General features: G+C 38.0%; 5 protein-coding genes across 5 annotated transcripts; all 5 read right to left on the minus strand.

Annotated features, from left to right (window-relative positions):
* Positions 1–1,058: 1,058 nt before the first annotated feature.
* On the minus strand, positions 1,059–4,233 carry LOC103342085 (uncharacterized). Its single transcript, XM_008245654.3, has 5 exons — positions 3,816–4,233; positions 3,590–3,707; positions 3,132–3,246; positions 1,902–2,846; positions 1,059–1,660 (listed from the first exon to the last, which is right to left on the minus strand). The coding sequence occupies exons 1-5, from the start codon at positions 4,006–4,008 to the stop codon at positions 1,400–1,402; spliced, it is 1,632 nt and encodes a 543-aa protein (XP_008243876.2). The 5' UTR covers positions 4,009–4,233; the 3' UTR covers positions 1,059–1,399.
* A 1,901-nt stretch (positions 4,234–6,134) lies between these two features.
* Positions 6,135–9,799, minus strand: LOC103342067 (uncharacterized). Its single transcript, XM_008245638.3, has one exon. The coding sequence runs from the start codon at positions 9,625–9,627 to the stop codon at positions 7,048–7,050; it is 2,580 nt and encodes an 859-aa protein (XP_008243860.3). The 5' UTR covers positions 9,628–9,799; the 3' UTR covers positions 6,135–7,047.
* A 1,783-nt stretch (positions 9,800–11,582) lies between these two features.
* Positions 11,583–14,413, minus strand: LOC103342076 (protein yippee-like). The gene is made up of 6 exons (XM_008245646.3): positions 14,278–14,413; positions 13,925–14,059; positions 12,706–12,749; positions 12,136–12,244; positions 11,983–12,038; positions 11,583–11,910 (listed from the first exon to the last, which is right to left on the minus strand). The coding sequence occupies exons 2-6, from the start codon at positions 14,018–14,020 to the stop codon at positions 11,826–11,828; spliced, it is 390 nt and encodes a 129-aa protein (XP_008243868.1). The 5' UTR covers positions 14,021–14,059; positions 14,278–14,413; the 3' UTR covers positions 11,583–11,825.
* Positions 14,414–15,778: 1,365 nt separating this feature from the next.
* Positions 15,779–18,251, minus strand: LOC103342057 (Peptidase S24/S26A/S26B/S26C family protein). The gene is made up of 5 exons (XM_008245626.2): positions 17,671–18,251; positions 17,151–17,366; positions 16,999–17,071; positions 16,746–16,911; positions 15,779–16,164 (listed from the first exon to the last, which is right to left on the minus strand). The coding sequence occupies exons 2-5, from the start codon at positions 17,314–17,316 to the stop codon at positions 16,057–16,059; spliced, it is 513 nt and encodes a 170-aa protein (XP_008243848.2). The 5' UTR covers positions 17,317–17,366; positions 17,671–18,251; the 3' UTR covers positions 15,779–16,056.
* Positions 18,252–18,722: 471 nt separating this feature from the next.
* On the minus strand, positions 18,723–20,023 carry LOC103342047 (chlorophyll a-b binding protein CP29.2, chloroplastic). The gene is made up of 2 exons (XM_008245615.3): positions 19,446–20,023; positions 18,723–19,251 (listed from the first exon to the last, which is right to left on the minus strand). The coding sequence occupies exons 1-2, from the start codon at positions 19,512–19,514 to the stop codon at positions 18,889–18,891; spliced, it is 432 nt and encodes a 143-aa protein (XP_008243837.2). The 5' UTR covers positions 19,515–20,023; the 3' UTR covers positions 18,723–18,888.
* Between the last annotated feature and the right edge of the window lie 556 nt (positions 20,024–20,579).

Below are 20,579 nucleotides of genomic sequence, written 5' to 3' on the forward strand. Positions count from 1 at the left end.
GCCGAGGTTTCGAACTTACCGAAACCAAGACTTTCATAAAAGAAAAGTAATTCTTATATTTATATTTTTCTTTGCTGGGCTATGAATATTATATAATAGTAACACACGACCCATCTATTTTTATTTTAAAGATTAAATATCTAATGGCAGACATGGACTTATCTAATGACCGACGACGTGAACTTAGCCAAGTTAATTAAAGCGGATTTGCTCCTCACTTTCTCTGCACCCAACTCCCCACTCCACATAAATAAAAAAGATTAATTACCTAATCATTGCTTGTTGGAAAATGAATTAATCTCCACATCTTAAAATGGAGATTAAGTTATTAATTCCATTTAAGAGTTTTATATACATAATGATTGACAGCCGTCCGCAAGTGTGAGCAAATTCTCAAAAGCATCAAAGTGATATTATTTATTCATAGATTTCAAAGAGAGATGTAACAATGTCATTCTTTCTAGGACCAGTGGTCTCTAGACTCTGCAGCAAAAAGAGAGAGTTGGAAGTTTGAATTTTGAAGCCAGGAAAATGGCTACTAGATTTGAAGGCAAATCGTTCTCTTACTTCGAAATTGTTTTCTTCATCGTACTTTTCCGATTCTTTACTTTATTAGAAAGTCGGTCCAAAGAGGAAGAAGTACTAGAACATGAGAGAGAACAGTGACCGTTTACCAGTAGGTGAAGAACAGGAAAAATATGTCGACATTTGACAGGGACATCCATTTGTGTGGAACATAGTAAACACCTGTTTAGAATTAGATTGTCAAAGGTTTGTACTTTTGTCTGTATCTCCAGAATCCAAATTGATTTGCTATGTCTAGCATTCAATTGCTGAACCTCAAATAATATTATCTTCATTTTAAACACCTTGTTCTTTTAATTTGTTATCTATTGTTGAGATGCATAAGCAACTCCACATAGCACGTCCTGTGCAATATGATAAAAATACGAAGAATGAAACCCTCAGTTGGGTAATCTTTGATATTTTGAAGTTTCATTTACCCAAAGACTATCTAGAGATGCTATCAGACTGAATTCCATAGTACGAGCAGCAAATTGTAAATGCTGAAGGAGGTCTTCAACTTTCATTCATGAAAAATCCAGTACAAAATCATTGCTAATGAGTAACCCAACTGATGACACAGAATGTGGTTCATCAAAGGCGCCTGATATTTTGTTCGACTAGCATAGCAAGGATGTTCAGAATAAACACGCACTCACAAACTTTCTCTAACATTTACAGTATTATAGTGTGCCTTCTACCATCAGCTCCTTTCGGGGATGAGTTGTAGCTTAAATATAGTGCTAGGAAGGCCCCCACGTAAAATAATAATGATGGGAGAATGACAAGGATGGATGCGAAACCAATAATCCGGGGTCGACGGTCCTATGAGTGGTCACCTACCTTGGTGGCTTGCGGGGGAGGAGTTTCCTCCCTCACTTCCAAGATCAACATCTTCAATTTCACACCCCTCTAAACTAACAGGAATATTGTTGACACTTGGTTCGGAGCTGGCATTGCTGCATGTAGCAAGAGGAGAGTCCGTAGCACTAGCAGTTTTGCTTTTTGCTGGTCTCGTTCTGACGCTGTACACAGAGGAAGCCGGAACATTCGTCAAAACTGGTCGTAGATTACCTGTCACGCTTCGCCTTATATCCTACATAAGCAAATTTCATAATTAAATTAAAACTTGCTTCGGAAAAACAAAGTTCTTTGGTTAAGGCATGGGTATATTGTATATCACACCAAGCATAGGCTGGATAATACTGAATGGATTGCAAGATTTGAACGCCAAACATTATGCATGTTATCCCATATATCATTATGGTCACTGAAACAAGGTCTTAGCTATGCATTAAGTGAACAATGTGCACTTGAAGAAGGAAAGTGATGCATACCATGTGCCTCATAGCCATATCAAAGGACTTCTTTGAAAGGTTTCTTCCAAAGCCAGAGCTTTCAGAGGACAGAGACTTCCCAGCAGAATTGTTCTGAGTAGTGTGGTGGTCATATTGCTTAGGTGGTGCCAGTTTCCTCGAGTTTACTACTCTCTCAACCATTTGTGTTCCAATAAGTACAGGGTTCACATCATCACTGTCATTGGAAGATGGTCTGCTTATGACTCGATGAGAGTTCCCATTAGCAGTGGCACTACCATATGAAGCCCGTCCACTAGAAGGTGATGGTTGTCTTGGTTTTCCATTAGAATTACCAGCTATAACAGACGATGACCTAAAACTTGGTGCTCCAGGCCGATCCCTAGAGGCTGAAGCCGGCCTTTGTGGCAGTGATGTTCTTAAATTTAGTGGAGCATCAAGTGAGAAACCAGGCATCTCAGATGATTTCACAGGCCTAGGTTTTACTGTTGGGGAACTTCCACGTGATGGCACGGGATTTTTTGAACTTGTGGGACGTGGCTTTGTTGCTGAAGAAGATCGACCAGAAGGAGCAGATAGGGTAGGTGCAATTGATGAACTTGGTCGATGGGTTGGTGTTGCTGATCTTGATGTTGACTTGGAAGCTGGTACAGAAGGTCTGGCAGTTGGTGTAGAAGAACGAGCAATGGACCTAGAAGGAGTTGAAGACCTCACTGTAGGAGCCATGGGCTTAACGGATGATAAGGTGGCTCGTGAATTTGGGGTAGAGGATCTTGAGGGCTTGGTTGATGAAGGTAATGAGGACCGTCCAGTTGGTGTTGCAGATCTACGAGGAGCAGCTGCTGGCCCTCCAGATGATGAGGGCCTCCTGTTACCAATACTGGAAGAATTCAGACCAGATGTCAATGTTGGATGCTTAGATGCTACATTGCCCCTTGAAGTAGGTTCTGGTTTGATGTTTGCTAGCTGCAGCCCAAGTTATTGACAACATGACAACATAAATTTACAACTCATGACTTGATAAGTAAAACCAAAAATCCCAAAACAATTAATAGAACACCTGCAGTTCTAACTAGGCAGACATAAAAGCTAGGAATACAAGATCATTGAAATCTTATGATCTTATGAATACAAGATCATCATTTTAAGATGAATGAGTCAAATGTAGGAATGCTGCACATACATATCACAAAATTAAACCAGGCCTATAAATATTAAGAACTCAGGTTGACCAGAGTCTAGAGTTCTTACCCTAGATTTCGGAGCGGATACATGGTCATTAGGAACCTCAGTATGATTGATCGCAGTTTTCAGTGCTTCCGAATCCAAGGATGGAAAAAGTGGGGTAGCAGGGGGAGTAAGAAGCCTGGATATTAGAAGAGATTACCCATTACGATACCACAAGTGAGATGACATTATCATTATTCCAGAATCCAGACCAAAGCATAGAGATTAGAGTGAGAAATAAAAGTCTACAAAATGAACAAGAAATCCTGCTCTATTCAGGCTTAATCAACTTTTCTTAAAAACAGTCCTTAGAAACAGAACACCCCCTGATTTAGCAACCCATCTGTCACAAACAAGTTTCTTCAACAATTCTACAAGTTATTAGATGGTTCATCCTAATCAGACGGCCATATTAGTCAATCAGTTATAAACAAACATATCATCAATTATTTAAGCTTTGACATGAACTTACTAATACTCACCAATCGTAATCAGATTTCTCATTCTCCGAATTCAAAAACTCATCCACTCGGCTCTTTCTCTGCGGCGCCACAGGTCCAACAATCCTAGAAACCTCTGAACCTCCACGGTTATCAAAATCTGCACAAAGTAAGCACAACCCATCATCAATATCAGCCCAAACAAGGAAAAAAGTAACAAATACCGAAACTTTTGAAACTACCAATAAGAGCCCAAACGACGACGTACCAAGAGGCGCAGCAATAGCATCGAGCTCATCAGCGTTCTTGTTAGGAAGGCGGAGAAAGTTGGTATTTTTTTCCTTGTCCTTCTCGCGCCTTCGCATCTCGAGAAACAAAGCGAGCTCTTCATCTCTGTCATTCACATTCACCACCTTCCCGAAGCTTCGTTCTCGTGCCCTCGACTCCACGCTCACTTCCATGGTCGTCTCTGTAGCTCAGTAACACAAAGATTGAAGGAGAGAGAGAGTAGAAGAAGAAGAGAGGAATTGAGGAGCTTGGGAGAGGCAAGGTGAGTTCTTTTTAGCTGAAGTTCAGGTGGTGGTTTTTGTATTATTTTGTGATTGCCTTGACAAGAATGACATAGCCAGTGAGTCGCCTTCCCTGCTTTGGAAGCATTGAGATTTTTGAAACAAAAACAAAGCATCAGGAAATTAATATTTTAATGGAATATTTATGAAGATGGTGTGGATGGGCTGAGATGTGGAGATAACCACGAGAGTGCCATTGCTTCTGATTTTGCGCGAGACGTGGCTTTCTCCTAATCATTTTTTGGGATTTCATTTTAGTCGTCCTCATAAACTGTAGACATGTGAAGATAAAGCTGTATTACACGAATTCACGATGCATGTGACATGTCAAGTTTCATGGGAAGTACGATACTTGGAAAAGAAATTATGTTTAGGTTATTGAAATCTTAGACTTTTTTTTATAAAATTCTCGTGTTAGTTGAAGAAATTGATCGACCATCTACAGTGTAATATGTTAGATTATCTAATATAATAATATTACTCTCATTTGCAATTGTTTCATGTCAACATTTCAACTACAACTTCAACAACCATATCTATGTTTTAGATTATCTAATGATTGATACCCTTTTGAATATTGATGATGAACAAGCATTAATTCAAGCTTCTCCCTATATTTGCGTTAATCATACATCATCCAAAACCAATAAAAAGATTGGAAACTTGCATAAAATACATATTACTTGCAAAGGCAGAAATCTTATAGATGGCATTTTCAATTCTTAAAATACACACGCCATTTCCCATGAAGTAGCTCGGAAGAAGTATAAGAACAGGAAGCTTCCAAAATTATTCAGAGATTAATTTGATTTGAAGTTGATGACGAAAACAAGAGGGGCAATCTCGTGATTAAGTGCTAAAACAGACCCATTTTACGAACGATATTTAAAGCGAGAAACATTCCCATTCGTCTTGGCACATGCTGTAAGCCTGGAGCGTTTGACTCGTCACTCGTCGGCTCGAAACGCTGAGGAATTAATTCAAACTTTGGCGTTCAAAAGATGCCCAGATTTAAACGTGGGCTGTTGGATTTCTCGAGATGATCTACTCATCATCGGACGGCTGTTGTTGGTCGGCGAATTTAAAAGGGTCCTGCATGGGGTGGGCCTGCCTCGTGAATCGTGTGGTTTAAATTTTGGTATCTGCCTCAAAAATGCGGTCCGTGGGCCCCAATCAGATTGTGGATTGTTGTGATTGGCCAATAACCTATGGCCCAAACAAAGCCCAACCTGAAAAGGGTCATATGATATGACCCCATAGCTTTTAATCCGGCTAAAATTTACTCCCAAAGTTTTTGTTTATTATACTTTTTCCCCAAAAGTTTTCTGATTGTTTAATACTGCCTAATTGCCACTAAGGATTTGGTAAATTTTTTATTTTTAATGGGTTATTTTTATATACCCGTTAGATGGTAATGAAACCTCTCTTTAGTATTTTGATTATCGCTTGTATTATAAAAAAATAGAATAAAAACCAACTCTTTTTGTGAAACTGTAAAATTCGTTGATAAACATAGCAAATACAAGATATAAAGAGAAAGAACACAATCCCAAAAGAGATTCTTGCAATGCAGAAAATCTAGAAAACATAAAAATCAACGTTTTGGATGCGGTAGAAATACATGTTTGGATCGCTTATGGTATGTTGGGTGGAAGTTTGTGAGACGTAGGCCATGTGCCATGCTCCATGTTTGAGTCACACGTTTCTCTGCCCTTCTTCCTCAAGTCAAGTCATCATGATGGCCCGAGCAATCAGTGCCATGCCAGCCAAAGAGACAATAAGACAAGGACGGTGACAGTTTTGAGAATATAAAGCATTTAGCTGCAGGAATAAGAACAATAATTGAGAGTGATATACATCACTACCATAATTGCATTGTTTCTGTCCATTTTTATTGCACCAAAAAAATACCAGAGAGAGAGAGGGGTTTTTCGAATATGAATTGCTTCTGCTTGTATTGTTTTTGTTTGTTCTTCCAATTCACAGACAATAAAGTTCCACACAAAATAAAAAAGATCAGCAACAATACATTTTTTATTATAAGCAACTTTGGACTTTTATTAACTACAACAGGCAACAGTTACAGGAAGATGATTTCGGATACAGATGATTAAAGCCACTCGGGCTCCTTTCTAATTAGAAAAACAAATGCTCACTATTTTGGAAACCTGCATGGATAGCCATCAACTTTGTCGCAAGAGCAGAAACACTCAGTTGACTTTTTTTAGGGAGAGCGTCCATCAACTCGCCGTTGGAGAACCACTGCTCCAACACCTCTCAACCCCGAAGAGGCACGCATCGGTGTTCGGTTTAATGACCCCGAAGGGTGGGGATTCTCCACTGGCAATGTGATCAGGATATGGGGGAGAGGGAGAATGGCAAGCATGAAAGCAGTCAACCTAAATATCCATGGCACACTGGAGAAGAATAGCAAGTTCACTGAGGATTCTGATCATGCAGAACATTGTTCCTTTCACCTCAAAAATACCAGCTGATGAATGGGAACTGACAAAGCTCCTCCTCAGACAAGAGACGGCACACCTGCCCCAATAAATCTATAACGATGCCACAACACCTTCGGAAAGGGCATCAGCAAAAGGTGTTATCTCCCATATGTCCAAACCATAGTGCATGCACTAACGCCTCAGAACTCACCTCACATCTGAATCTGAAGCATAAATTTGAATTCACCACCCTGTGCTTGAAAAGGGACATGCTGCACAATACAGAGATGCCTTATTGTAGGTTATGATTCTTATGAAGAGAAAAAAAAAATTATGAGGTATGTTAAGGATAAAAGTCAAATCTGGCACATATTTTCCAGGGGAGATGTGAAAGACTTCCAACAATCAATAGTCCAGATGATAATACATTTCTCACCAGAGAAACAAACAAAGGCCTGAAGCATGTTGAAACAATAACCAAAAATGTCTAGGCACATGAAGTTCCAACAAGAGCATTTGCTCCTTCGAACTTTCCGTTTACAAGAATATCATAAGTAATGTCATCAGGTACAAGGCCTCTGTCAAGCATCTCATCATGCAACCTAAAAGCCTCTTGCAAATTCCCCTCCTTGAAGTTCCCAGCAATCAAAGTACTATAAATATGAACACTAGGAGTCTTACTCCTCTTATTCATGTCTTCCAAGATCTTACGTGCATTCTCTAGCTGTCCTTTGTTACAAAGACCATTTATCAGAACTGTATACGTCTTGATATCAGGTACAATTTTCTTCTGAAGCATCTCTGAGTAGAGATCTGTTGCAACTTGTAACTCACCCCTTTTTAGCAAGCCATCAATTAGTGTAGTGTATGCTTTCAAATCACAGGGAATACCTTCACTTATCATCTTCTTGTGCAAGTCAAGAGCCGCTTCCATGTTATTTAAATTCTGGAAGCCCCAAATCATGCTACTGTAAACAGCTGTACTTGGAGATAAACCAACTTCAAGGAGTTCTGAGAAAAGTTGACTGGCAGTTCCCATGTCTCGCCTTTTGCAAAACCCATCAATGAGGGCACAATATGCAGTAACATCCAATTTAATACCCTTCTTTTTCATATCATTCCACATTTGCAAAGCAAGATCAATTTGATTGCTTTTGCAAAACCCATTAACAAAGCTGGTGTAAGTGACAACATTTGGAGAGACTCCACCTTCACACATTTCTCTATATACAGCCAGTGCGGAATTCATGGCACCCTCCTTGATAAACCCATCTATAATATTATTGTAACTCATACATCCAGGAACGAAACCCCTCTCAACAATTTTATTTAGCCTATCACTTGCCTCAGATGTACGACCAGCTTTGCACAAGCCATCAATGACAATGTTAACTGTGAATTCTGTGGGGGTTATCTTTGCAGCCACCATATCGTTAAAGACATCAAGGGCACGCTTTATATCACCTTTCCTGAAATAGCCCTTTATCAAAATAGAATAAGTGAAGACATTAGGTTTCAAACCTCTCTCAAGCAACTCCAAAAATACACTGTGTGCACGCTCCATATTCCCTATTCTGCAATAGCCATGTATCATGCTGTTGTAGGATACTAGATTAGGTACCACACCGTTATACACCATCTTATCCCATAAACTACAAGCTTCACTTACTTTACCCTCCCCACAAAGCCACGATAAGAGATTATTATACAAAAAAACATTAGCAACGCTACACTCAACTGCCTCATCAAACAACTTACACGCATCTTCCAGTGACCGATATTTCAAAAATCCACGTACCAAATTATTTACAATGAAGACATCAGGCAAAATATCCATGTTTTTCATCTGGACATAAAGCTCATAAGCCTTTTCCATATTCCCATTATGACAGCAGTATTCTATAAGAACTGCATACATAACCTTCTTTGGACTAAGTCCATCCTCTATAATTATATTGAACAAATCCAAAGCACTCTCCAAATTCCCTTGCACACAATAACCCTTCATTAAGCTTGTTGCAACAACCAAATTAATTGAGTTCCCACAACTTACCATTTCATCCTTAATCCTTAGGGCTTCAACCATATTCCCTTGCTTCACACAAGCCTTGATGACGCTAGTAAACGTACCCACGGAAGGAACCCACCCTATTTCTCTCATTTCCTTCAACAACTCCAGAGCCAAACGTAAATTGGGTTTGCTACAAACAGCCTGAATAGCAACACCATGGGATGCTGCATCAAGTTCTATCCCTCTTGCCCTCGCCTCTCTAAAGTACTCCTCTGCCTTATTTGGTTGCCCCTCTTTCAAGCAAGCATGCATCATCACACGCAGAGTGGCACGATCACCTCCCATTCCTCTCAAAACCATTTTATCATACAACTCCCGTGCATTCACAATCATTTTTCTCCTAACCAATTCTGCTAAAAGAATATTCATACACGTAACACAAGGATACAACTCAAGCTCTATCATTCTATCAAAGCAATCAATCGCATATTTGATTCGATTGGCTCTAATATAACTGTTCAATAAGTAGCTAAACACCCGAGATTCTAATTCAAAATCAAACCTTTTAGCGCAGTCTATCAAGCGGTCGAAAAATACTTGCTGAGCAGGGCCTGAATCACCGGAAGCGTACTGGTTAAGCAAGATTTGGGCACGCACATGAGTCTCTTCAAAGCGAGTCAAAATGTGAAGCAACACACAAAACGCATCGACACCTTTAAGAAAGCCTCGCTCTTTTTCAGCCCATATGAAGTGCTCCAGTGCCGAATTTGGTTCACTCCTGTGGCTTAGAAGAGTGCTTATCACCTTGGTTTGTGTTATTTCCGAGTCTCGTCCAAACAGGTCTTCGTGAAATTCAATTTCTGAAGTGGCTTTCTCAGGAAAATCAGATTTTGAAGTGACTGACTGGGAAGAATTGGTACTCGGATTGGGATTCTCCGACAATGATGATTCTAAATGGGGCTTAGGAAATTGGGTTTGTGAAGAGAGGAATTTAGGGTTTAAGAAGGAGAGGCGACGTATTGAAGGAAGTGGCGAGGAATTGAGCGAAGATTTCATTTTTGGGTTTCTGCAGAACAAGAAAAGAGCAAAACCAGAATGAAGGTGCTTTGGTTTGGTAGCGAGACGGACGAAGTGAAAGTGAGGAGGTTGATGACGACAGAAGCTGTGGCGCGAGTGCTTGAATTAGCTAAGTTTTCATATACTAGGGGCCCTCAGCTAATGGCTATAGAAATGGAGATATTCAAAATTCCGATTTTCAATTTTCAGTATTTACTACTAATCTCAATTTGTTGACCCCTTATTTTGAGAGCTAAATTCATTTTATCCAGCAAGTGATTTGATGTAACACAGTGTGTCGGTCGAGCAAATTTGATGAAATAATGTAAAGTAATTCTAAAATTATCTACTTCTAAGTAATTCATTCGACACGAAATACTTTTAATCATTTCGTTGAATAAATGTAAAAGATTTTCTATTTAAACATCACACTTCTCTTAGTTCACTTCCAATACTTAAATCATTAAACTGTAAGTTTTATTATTATGTAAAAAGACAAAAAAGGTCATCCAACTTAATACTTAACCCTAGTACATCTATACACACACCCCACTACTCTTCATATTGAGTTTAAAAAAAATACAAATTCATCTACATTGTATTGCTAGAGACGTGGAATATTGACGAACATGCCTCTTTAAAATTTGTGTGGGAGCTGATAGAAAGACTTGTTGATTGTTTGGCTGTAATGATCTTATTCTCTTCTCTTTGTTGATTGCTTGGCTGTTGATTGTTTTTGTTTGGTTTTATATTTGTTTTTTTTTATACCTGATGTCACTTCTAGAAAGTATTAAATTTCAGATTTTGGGTTCCATTTGTTTGTGTTTTTTTTTTCTAGGAACAGTAATATTATTGTCACTTCTCAAATTCTAGTATGCATCTAAAATCATAATCTTGCCACCGTGGACTAAGGAGCAAGGAGGTCTTCACCTCCTCACTGAAAAACTATTATAGGTGCTTGAAATTGCTCATTTGCTCCTTATTTCCATCTTCAACATTTAAATAAATGTTTTTGTCTTTTTACTTTAATTTATTTTTATATTACTCCATTTACTTAAATTTACAATATAAATAAGGAAGTACTCTCCATTTGGATTCAAATAAAAATACTAGAAAATCAAATTTCCCCCAAATCAAAATTTGAAAAATCGGTTTTAGTGCAAAATACTATTTAGGCTAAAAATGATAGCTCATTAAGTCAATATATACTTCATAATAAAATTCCATAAAATCAAGTTTTCTTATTTGATGTGTAAGGAATAAAAGCCGCCAAAAATTATCTTGAGAAAATGATTATTCCGAAAAACCATTTTTCATACTTATTCAATATTTTTACATAGAATAATTTTTCATGTATGATATAAATGCATGAAGGGACCTAAGGTAAATCTAGGTAAAAGGCCTTAGATCCAATTCACAAAGAGTTTTTAACCTTTCAAAATTGCACATTCGCTAAAAAATTCCTGGTCCACTGCTGCTGCTTCAATAGTTGAGTTATTTTTCTTGTTGCTTTTCCACTTTGATAAAAGCTTCAATGTATACTCCATTGATGGTCGATCAGATGGCCCACTTATAGTGCAAAGTGTAGCAACCACAATGTATTTCTTTTATTTCTTATTTTTTCAACTTGGAGTGTATATAAGGGTAATTTGGGAAGTTAGTGGCTTAGAAATTGTGAAATTTTAAATTAAAAGTTGGGGTGAACTTAGAACATGGGGTGAACTAAAAGAAGTGTAGGGTTTAAATAAAAAATCTCTAAATGTAATTTGAAATGAACTTTTAACTCAAGTGACATGAGATAAAAATGATACATTTAAAAACACAACAAGAACATCTCCATCAATCCTAGAAAACTTGATTTCATATATAAGCATATAATGTTGTCTATGCCAAAGGGCTCCATCTGCGACCTTTTCAAGAGTCAATTGAAGATAGCAGCCAAGAACCATAGCAAATTGGAAGTACACAACATTTTCTTTCTTTTTCAAGAAGTTGATGAGCAACTTTATTGCTCTTCAAAAATGACCATGTTCTTAAACAATTTGCATAAGATGACAATAGAAAAAACCTAGGATCTTAGATTACATCATCGATTAAGAAAAAATTTAACCCAAATGTGAAGACTCAATAAAGAAACACGTGGTAGCAAAAAGAATATACATTTTAACTAAGTGCAATTTCCTGAATGTTTTTATCAATCAAGCATCATCAGCATCGCTTCCACCAATCTGAGCTTCCAAAGCTATCGAGTAGTTGCTTCCATCGGGACCAAGAATCTGGAATCTGCTCAGCAACAAAAGAAAATTCACTCCAAAAATTTTAATGCAGCGACCAAAGACATTAGTTTGGTATTACCTCTCAAGGATAAATTTCCCTTCCTTGTACTTCTGGCTTTTCTCCTGTGCAGCCTCCTAAAATTGATAGCCAAAACAAGAGTTCCGTACAGCGATCGTATTGATGAAAGTACTGCAAATATCAAAAAACATAGTTTTGAGGAAAATATCTTACGTATCTCCACCCCACCATTGAGCCACATGAAACACAAAATATGTCAGCAACAGTATGTAATCCGGTAATCATGATCCGCTCTTCTTTCTCTCCGAGTGTGACATTAACACTGCCATACATTGAGGAAATTAAAAGGTCAATTCAGCATTCACATGTGCAAGCTGCATTTGATGTGAGTTATGCACACTTGATAGGATTCAAATGAATGAAAATGCGTTTGAGATAAACCACATCACCCATCACATAGCCAGGAAGTTATTTAGTGCAAAGTGGGAGAACAATATTCATAAGATGAATTCGTACACTGTCACTGTATTCTTTTCTTTTCTTTTTTCCCCCTTTTTCATCCTCAAAAGTTAAGCTTTCAAAATTCATCAATGGGAATGTATTCTCTAGCCTACATCAGACCATGTTTCAATTGCAGATACAACTCATTCCATTAGCTTGGTGGACCAAGAAGCAACACGTGCACAGAGCATGACTAAGAGTTTTGGGGAAAGTGAGACCAATATAAACTCACATGCCCGTGACCTTATGAGTACACACACAAGCATGCAAGCTTACACTTACACGTTATGAAAAAGATAAGCCTTTCCATGTCTGCAGTGAAACGACTGGAACAAAACAAAATCAGAGGGTTAGAATGTTACTAATCATTCCCGATATCAAACATAGACATAAAAGGAAAGGAGAACAATGTTTACAAGCATCAAGCAAGAAGTGGAAAAATATCATTTGAAAGGTCATGACAGGAAAAGAGAAAAGTCCTGGGGCCTCCACATAATCAGGACACGTAAATATAGCTTTCTACAATAAGTTTCAGATTGTGATGTTATATCTTTTATAGAGATATTCAAGCGTTATTACAGTTAAACAGAACTAAGAGACATTGAAGTGGGGAAATCAATATTTGAAGAGCTAGCAAACTGAACCGCTTTAGCCTCCATATGATCAAAGTTCAAACCAACAATAATGCAAATAACTGGGACAACATTTTGGTCTAGAGTTAGATCCTTAGAGAACAGAGACACCACATCCTATCTCACCCTCCAGCCGGAATTAACAATTAACCCAGGAAAAGTGTAGAATAGATTTCTTGGACCTGAATTTAGCAGGAATTAGAGATCCTGAATTCTTCTCCAGCAAGTAATCCCACCATCGTGTTTCTAGATAGGCATAGTTTAAACCTAGAGCATCATCATAATAGTTTTACTGATGAAGATTCTAAATCTTGAGCATTTTTCATATCCAGTCATCAAACATATAGGCCATTTCACATGCAGCAAATGTTGATTGTGACGAGCAATAAAACTAATTTGGAAAAGAAGCCCTGCAAAAAAAAATACGAGAAAGAAACCTAGAAACAACCCAATGTTTGAGTTTCCCAACCTCAAGTAGTTTGAACATGACCCATCACTATGTGTTATGGTATAACAAAACAACCACAAAAATCTGAAGTCCCATTTGACCGCAATGAGACAAGATGCATATCCAGGTTAACCCAAAACAATACTTCCTCAATATCTTATGGGCAGAGCCCCTTAAGTTGCTTCCTTTTCATTGACAGACTTATCAGTTACTGGGACTTAGCATAATAAACCCACACAAACTAAATTCTTAGAATGCCATACCACCAATAAATTTCACATAAAAAAATTGCCACACAATTTTACATATCATATCATAACAATGCATCATAGAGTTCATGAATGCATAGGCGGACTACATATGCAATAAACAGTAAAACTGAAAGAAAAAAATTTGAATTATGGGGCAGATGATTTCAGACCTTAGAGAGTATGTCATCAACAAGAGCAAGATGGGTTTTGCAGTGCTTGCAGCTGTAGATTTTTCCTTCAAGACTGATCGCAAACAGCCTTCCCATGTCGTCACACTACACCTCTAGCTATCTTAATTTCTTTTCCTAGAAAAACACCAAGATCGACAACCATATTAGAGAAATGAGCATACCAAACAAAACCTAGAAATCACATTAAACAGAAATTTGAGAATTTCGAAATTATTTTAAACTTTAAAAATGAAAAACGCAAAAAGGGACATGCTTTACAATGCAGACGTATAATTTTATGATATGAAGAAGAGCAGAACGATGACGCCTATTGGGTTTTATCTGATCTTTACCAGCAGTTACAGAGGGAGCAGAATAGCAAGGAAACCTTCCATTGAGTTGGGACGAGGGTCTGCCCGCTTTAAACAGAGAAGTACTTTCCGAGTACAACTGCAAACTGCAATAGAGGCACCTTTTTTTTTTTTTTTTTAAATAATTTATTTATTTATTTATTTTAAATTTCATTTCAAATTTATATTTTCTTCTTCTTTTTCTTTTATCTATATATATATATATATATATATATAAACCAAAAAGCAGAGAATGGTGAAACATTCAAAATACCAAAAAATGTCCTTGATTAATTCAAATATTAAGAATTGAAATTATTAATTTAATAAGGATAATATAGTAAATTCACATTTTTTCATATTAAAAAAAATCAGGTAATAGGTCCTATTTTTGTGAAACATAACTACCCATGATATCTTTCCTTAATTCTTTAAATAAATAAATAAATAAATAAAACCAATTGGCAAGGGGCTAGTATTTTTAAAGTAAAACATTTTACCCAACAAAAAAAAAGAGTAAAACATATAATTAAAAATGCCTAAATTTTAGTACAAAATTAGAGGTCTGATAAAATTTTGAAAGACAAAAAACTGAAACAAAAAATAAATGCAAGGTAAATATCTACTTGTTGGGCAAGGTTGTGGAGATTATGTTGTGGGATCGCTTAGTTGGTTCGTAAGTGCTCTATAGTCTCCGATCCTCATTAGAGTAATTAAGAATGAATGAAGAGGTATTATTTATCACATTTTGAATCAAAGAATACTTGTCTATGATCTTAATTCATAGTCAAATAATGTTCTTATTATGACAACATAAACTTTAAGACAAAATTGATCATTTCTTTATTGCGACCTCCGTAATTTTTGACTTTCATTAATGTAGAGAAGTTTGAATTTTGATGTACTTTGCACAAGTTTAGAAATTTTACAAAAGAAAAAGTACCTTTATTTGGGGAAAAAAAAAGATAATAAAAACACTCTCCTGGCTTAGTTGTTTGGTAACGCTTGTCGCCGATAAGAGTAAAAACACAGTGCAAGAGGGATTGGAGCTTCTTTTTTTTTTTTTCTATGAAAACTTCTAGCTAGCGAAGGGACAGTGCGAAGAATAACCCAAGGTTCAATTGAGTATATTCCAAGAGATGACTCATTCTTTTTAGCTATAGACATGCCATGAGTGGACATGAGACTAATTCCAAGAAGGTGCCAAAGGACAATAACGTTTCACATTACTGACTAGACCAAGCAAACAAACCCATTTCGATAGGAGAGGAGAGGCTCTCTGCCATTAAGAAGACATCTCTATTGACTCACATTTTCATGTGTTTGGGAAGCCTTATCTTCTTTTTTTTCTTCCCTGATTTCATGTAAGCAATTAACCAGCCTGGGATTGTTTGTTATACATCCAATCCAACTAGCCATGGCAACTTTTTTTGTTCCCTTCTCTCTTTCCATTGGCCAAAGGCAAGTGACAGAAAAATAGCTCATAGTGAATTGTGTGCGTCTCTTGAATCACAAAGTACATTCTTGTTAGTTTCATGATCAATAGGCAAAGGTTCAGCACTTAAAAATAACTAAAATTTAAAACTATCAAATATGCGATGATGAAGAACTGATGAATGCACCTCTAGGAGAGTCAGATGTTGCAAGATCCATAATTTGATTTTCCTTGACAAACAAAATCCAATCAGAAGGTGCTGCCATGACATATGGTAAAAAATATAAGGAGTCTACAAAGAAGTATGTTTTCCCTTTGAAAAAATGGGATCCGCAGGTGAAGTCCAACTATGAAGAAGAAATTGTGTCTTGGGGTGTTCTTTTCTCAACAGCACCAATTCTCTGAGGAGGCCACGCAATGTGGGTAACCCTTCCTTGAACTAGACCCAGAGGAATCTGCCAACAAACAGCTTGTCTAACTTAGCCAAAGTGTCGGAAATATAGAAGACAGCCTAAGTTAGCCACATTTGCTATGATCTGATGCATTTAGCCAAGTCACCAGCACAAGCTGCATGCTTACTATCAAATACGTAAAGTTAAGAATGTTCAAAAGAAACTTCTGAAAGAAAAGCCCACAGTACTTCAAACATTACTTAGATTCTACAGATGTTTCCAAATGACAACAAAAGCAGCTAGCATAAGCTCGAGTTGCCAACTTTTTTTCAAAATGACAACTTTTGTGCCATTGCCAAACTAATTATCTATATAGCATTGAATTTTATCATGTACAAATAATCTCATTTTGGAGCCAGAAGTTAAAGTAATAGAAAAAAGATTTACTTCCTACTCCACATTATAAATTTTCTGAATAATACATACACAAGCAGAGTTATTTGACATAAACTAAGAAAATTCAAATACCTAGTAGTTAGTGTATGGTTCCACATCCTCGGCGACACAATCAATAATGGTGACCATAATGATAAGTTATGCTATCATTAAACTACTTGTTGTTAGTGCACAAAAGGGAAACTTACTGGGCCAAACGATCTTGAATCCAAGCTAGAAGATGAGTTGTCTCCCTCAACCCAACAATGTCCTTCTGGAATTTTCAGCACATCATAGGAATGACGAGTTCCAATCCACTCACCAGGTAATGCAGTTATTCTCTTTATGTGCCTCTCCTTGTGATTGCTTGGGGAACTGCAAAAGGTTCCAACAAGCCTAATTGCTTCTTAAAATTCACCAGGCATAAATGGTATTCGATCTGCATTGGGGGCCAAAAATTACCTGAAAACAACCACGTCACCATGTGAAAACTTGTAGTTTTGAAGACACCGCTTCTCCACCAAAACATAGTCATCTGCAACCACACCACTAAATAAGCACCATCACAATGCACAGAACAACAATTTGTTTGAGATATCTCTCAATATACGAACCAATTGGCAAGCCCATTAAAGAAGTAGTTCCAGGATTTAACGTAGGCGACATAGAGGAACCGCGCACCGGAGCAACACCCACAAATCGATCTGAAACATAGACACCTATGACCCCGCATGTGAAAAACTTGTTGGCGAAACTCCACAACGCACTCCGAGTTCCCATGTCCAAGTTTTTCAGCAAATAATCACATTTCAGTAGCAAAATGGAACCATCTGTAACAACTACCATCAATTTCACTATACAAAAAAGAGACAGTTCATAGATTCATGCTAAAAATGACAAACAAAAAGGCGGAAGCAGAGGTTTTTGACAGCACATCTAACAATTATGGCGCATGAAGCAAACTGCAACTTTCTAAGTATGTGATATAGAGTGAATGTGCAATGCCGATAAACGTCAAAAAGATTTAGACAAGCAAATACGCTACCCAATCTCTCAGAGACAAACAATCAAACACCTTGTAGACTCGATGGACGACAGAGAAAGAGAGAAGGTTACTATTGGAGTAGAGTTTACCAGGTAAATTTTTAGATTAGCTGTCGAAGAAGGCCCCTTCGCCGGCGGGAACCTTGTCAATGGAGATAAGGCGGGAGGCGGAGGTGGCGTGCCGTCGTTGGCCCTCGTGATTTTGGGGAGGTGGAGAAGCAAGTATCGCAATCGAATATATGTCAGCTTTTGAGCTATACCTGACAGAAACTTTTCGCTCAAGGAATTTGAATTTGCCGATTTGGGCCGTTGAAGTTCCAAAAGTGGTAATTGGAAGCCCAATTCAAACATCCAAGTTCCAACAACCGAAGAGATGTTTTTGTAGTTGGGGTTATTTATTTATTTATTTATAAATTGTTTTAAATGAACTTTTTTTTTTCAACTCCCAAACTACAGATACTTTCATGATTTTTTTTTAATTCGTTTTAAATGGTTTTAACAATTTTTTTTTTTCAAATTGGACCCTATATTTTGGTTTCATTTTCAATCAGATTCCCAAAGTTTAGTTGCGTTGCGTTTTCAATAAAAATTAGATTGAAAAAAAAAATTCCTTAAAATAATATTTAAAAAAACTAATATGCACGCCAAAATGACATATTAGTAAACAGAAGCCAAACGTATACATATAAAAGAAAGGAAAAAAAAACCTTATAAACTGTAAATTGATTAAATTGAAATTTCATGGCCTTTCTAATAAATTGAGGATATCATATCTTCTTTTCTTTTTTTTCTTTTTTTTAAATTTATAGAAATTATGACTCCATACCTAGAGAGGGTGTGATATCCTCAGCCCAAAAAAGTTAAAACTATTCAGACTTAATGGAAAACAAAATATCCATACCATATGGATATTGGTCAATTTATTTGTATCTTATGTTATCATGTTTTCCCATAATTATATAGTGCAGATATATTTTATTTGGGCCACCAAATACAATAATTGGAATGTTGCCCCGTATTTCATCTATTTCAAAAGCGACCTTAATGTTTTCCCATAATCATTATTTCATTCTCTTTCATCACCTAAGACTAAGCTACCCCTCAACGACTTTAACTCGAGATAAATTATTTCACATCGAGCAAGCAGGAAAAGCTCACATGCTCTTGCATATAGTAATCTTTTGACGACATAACAACCTTTACAACATTAAGCAGTACAAATCATGATTATGCTAAGTAATTAACGTACACAATTTTGAATTCTACAAATTCAAAACCCAACATGATATGCACATAGAAAATAGGTGCTCAAGAAGAGGTGAAGGTGTCAATAATGGTAGTGTGGAGCGGGTCACTCAAATGGGTAGCCCAGTTGTTAAGTGGACCCTTTCCAGTGACAGCAGCCTGCACAGCAAACCCAAGAAACCCGATCATGGCGAGACGGGCGTGCTTGATTTCAGCCAATTGAAGAGTAGCCTTCTTTTCCGGGTCGGAAGCCAGGCCCAATGGGTCAAAGAACTTGCCACCTGGGTACAGCCTCTTTTCCGGGTCGAGCTCAGCGTTCCTCTGGAACTCGATGTACCCGATCACCAAAACCTCGATCCAGATCAATGTGGTTATAGAAAACGGCAGTGGCTGCCCCAAGTAAGATGACCCTTCGATAAGCTCCACCTGTACAAATACGTCAACATAATTAACGGGGACTGTGATTTTAGGCCACTACCAATATGATTTTAGGCCAAAAGAGGAAAAAGAAAAATGTGCGCTTGGATCGACAGAAATTATGAACAATTCCCACGAAAAAACCTATGAACACGTAGTCTTAAACTGCGGGTTTGAACTTGAACTTTTAAAATAAATCGTACCTTCCCTGCGTCTTGCCATGTGATCCCAGTGACCGACTCAACGGTGAGAGCACCGAGAGTGGCGAGCATGGCCCAGCGGCCATGGATGAGCTCGCACTCGCGAAACCTCTGCAACCCGAACACTTCATTGTATGGCTGAAACGGCGTCGACTGGACGTCGGCGGTTTCGGTTCGGGTCCCGATAACATCACCCGCCAAGTTCTTGGCCAGGTTCTGGTCCAGCCCGTCGTAGTCGTACTGGAGATACTCCGCTGGTTTGCCCAACCCGAACGGGTCGAACCCGTAGTCGCCCACCAAGCTCCCGTCCAGCCATTCCGGGCCTTGGCTCCCGGGTACCAAAGTGGGCGGTCTGAAGAGAAAGTGGACTTCGCGGCCTTCTTGGGTTTCTTGGTCCCGAATCCGAACCGGGCCTGGACCCGACCCGAGTTCGAGTACACGTCCGGAAATCGTGTTCCGATGAATGAGGATGTAGCGGCGGCGCCTGCGGTGGTGGCCATGGCTCTGGGCTAAGGTGCACCAGGGGTGGAGGGTTCGAGGTCGAGATTGCAATGTGTGTTCAAGTGGTGTGGATGAATTTGGTTGGATTTTTATTCGGGAGGGAAGTGAAGTATTTTATCGGGCTCGAATGGATTATCCGCGGTGCGGGTTTGTGGACGTTGGATTAGGAAGAGGATCCATCTGACGGCTGTGAGGGTCTCGGCCTTATCTTTGCCTTATCCTGATGGTGGTGTTTGTGGGGTCTCGGGATTTGGATCATTGTGGCACTTCTTGTGGTTGAGGTTGCAAAATACCATATAAAAAATCTACTTGGGTTTTCTTGTGGTTGGCTTGGCACTTCCTCAGTTCATTTCTTATACTCCAAGCGAATAGTAGGGGTCCAAAATCTAAATCACGTATACCAGATAAAAAAAATGTCCCTTGCGTATTTAGGTGAGATGGGTTTTCCTAATAGACTGGCATGTTTACTAGTAAAAGAATTATTTGAATTCCTACTTCTCTTCCATTTACTAACACATATGATTGTAATTTAATTTATAAAAATACTTGAATTATTTTGTTGCACATTCTTTACTTTCCCGATTCATGACTCCTCGACTCCAAATTTCCAAATAAAACACGTCATAACTGCAACTA

This window comes from Prunus mume, linkage group LG1 (assembly GCF_029339155.1).
Source record: "Prunus mume cultivar Tortuosa linkage group LG1, ASM2933915v1, whole genome shotgun sequence".
In the NCBI taxonomy this organism is placed as follows: domain Eukaryota; kingdom Viridiplantae; phylum Streptophyta; class Magnoliopsida; order Rosales; family Rosaceae; genus Prunus; species Prunus mume.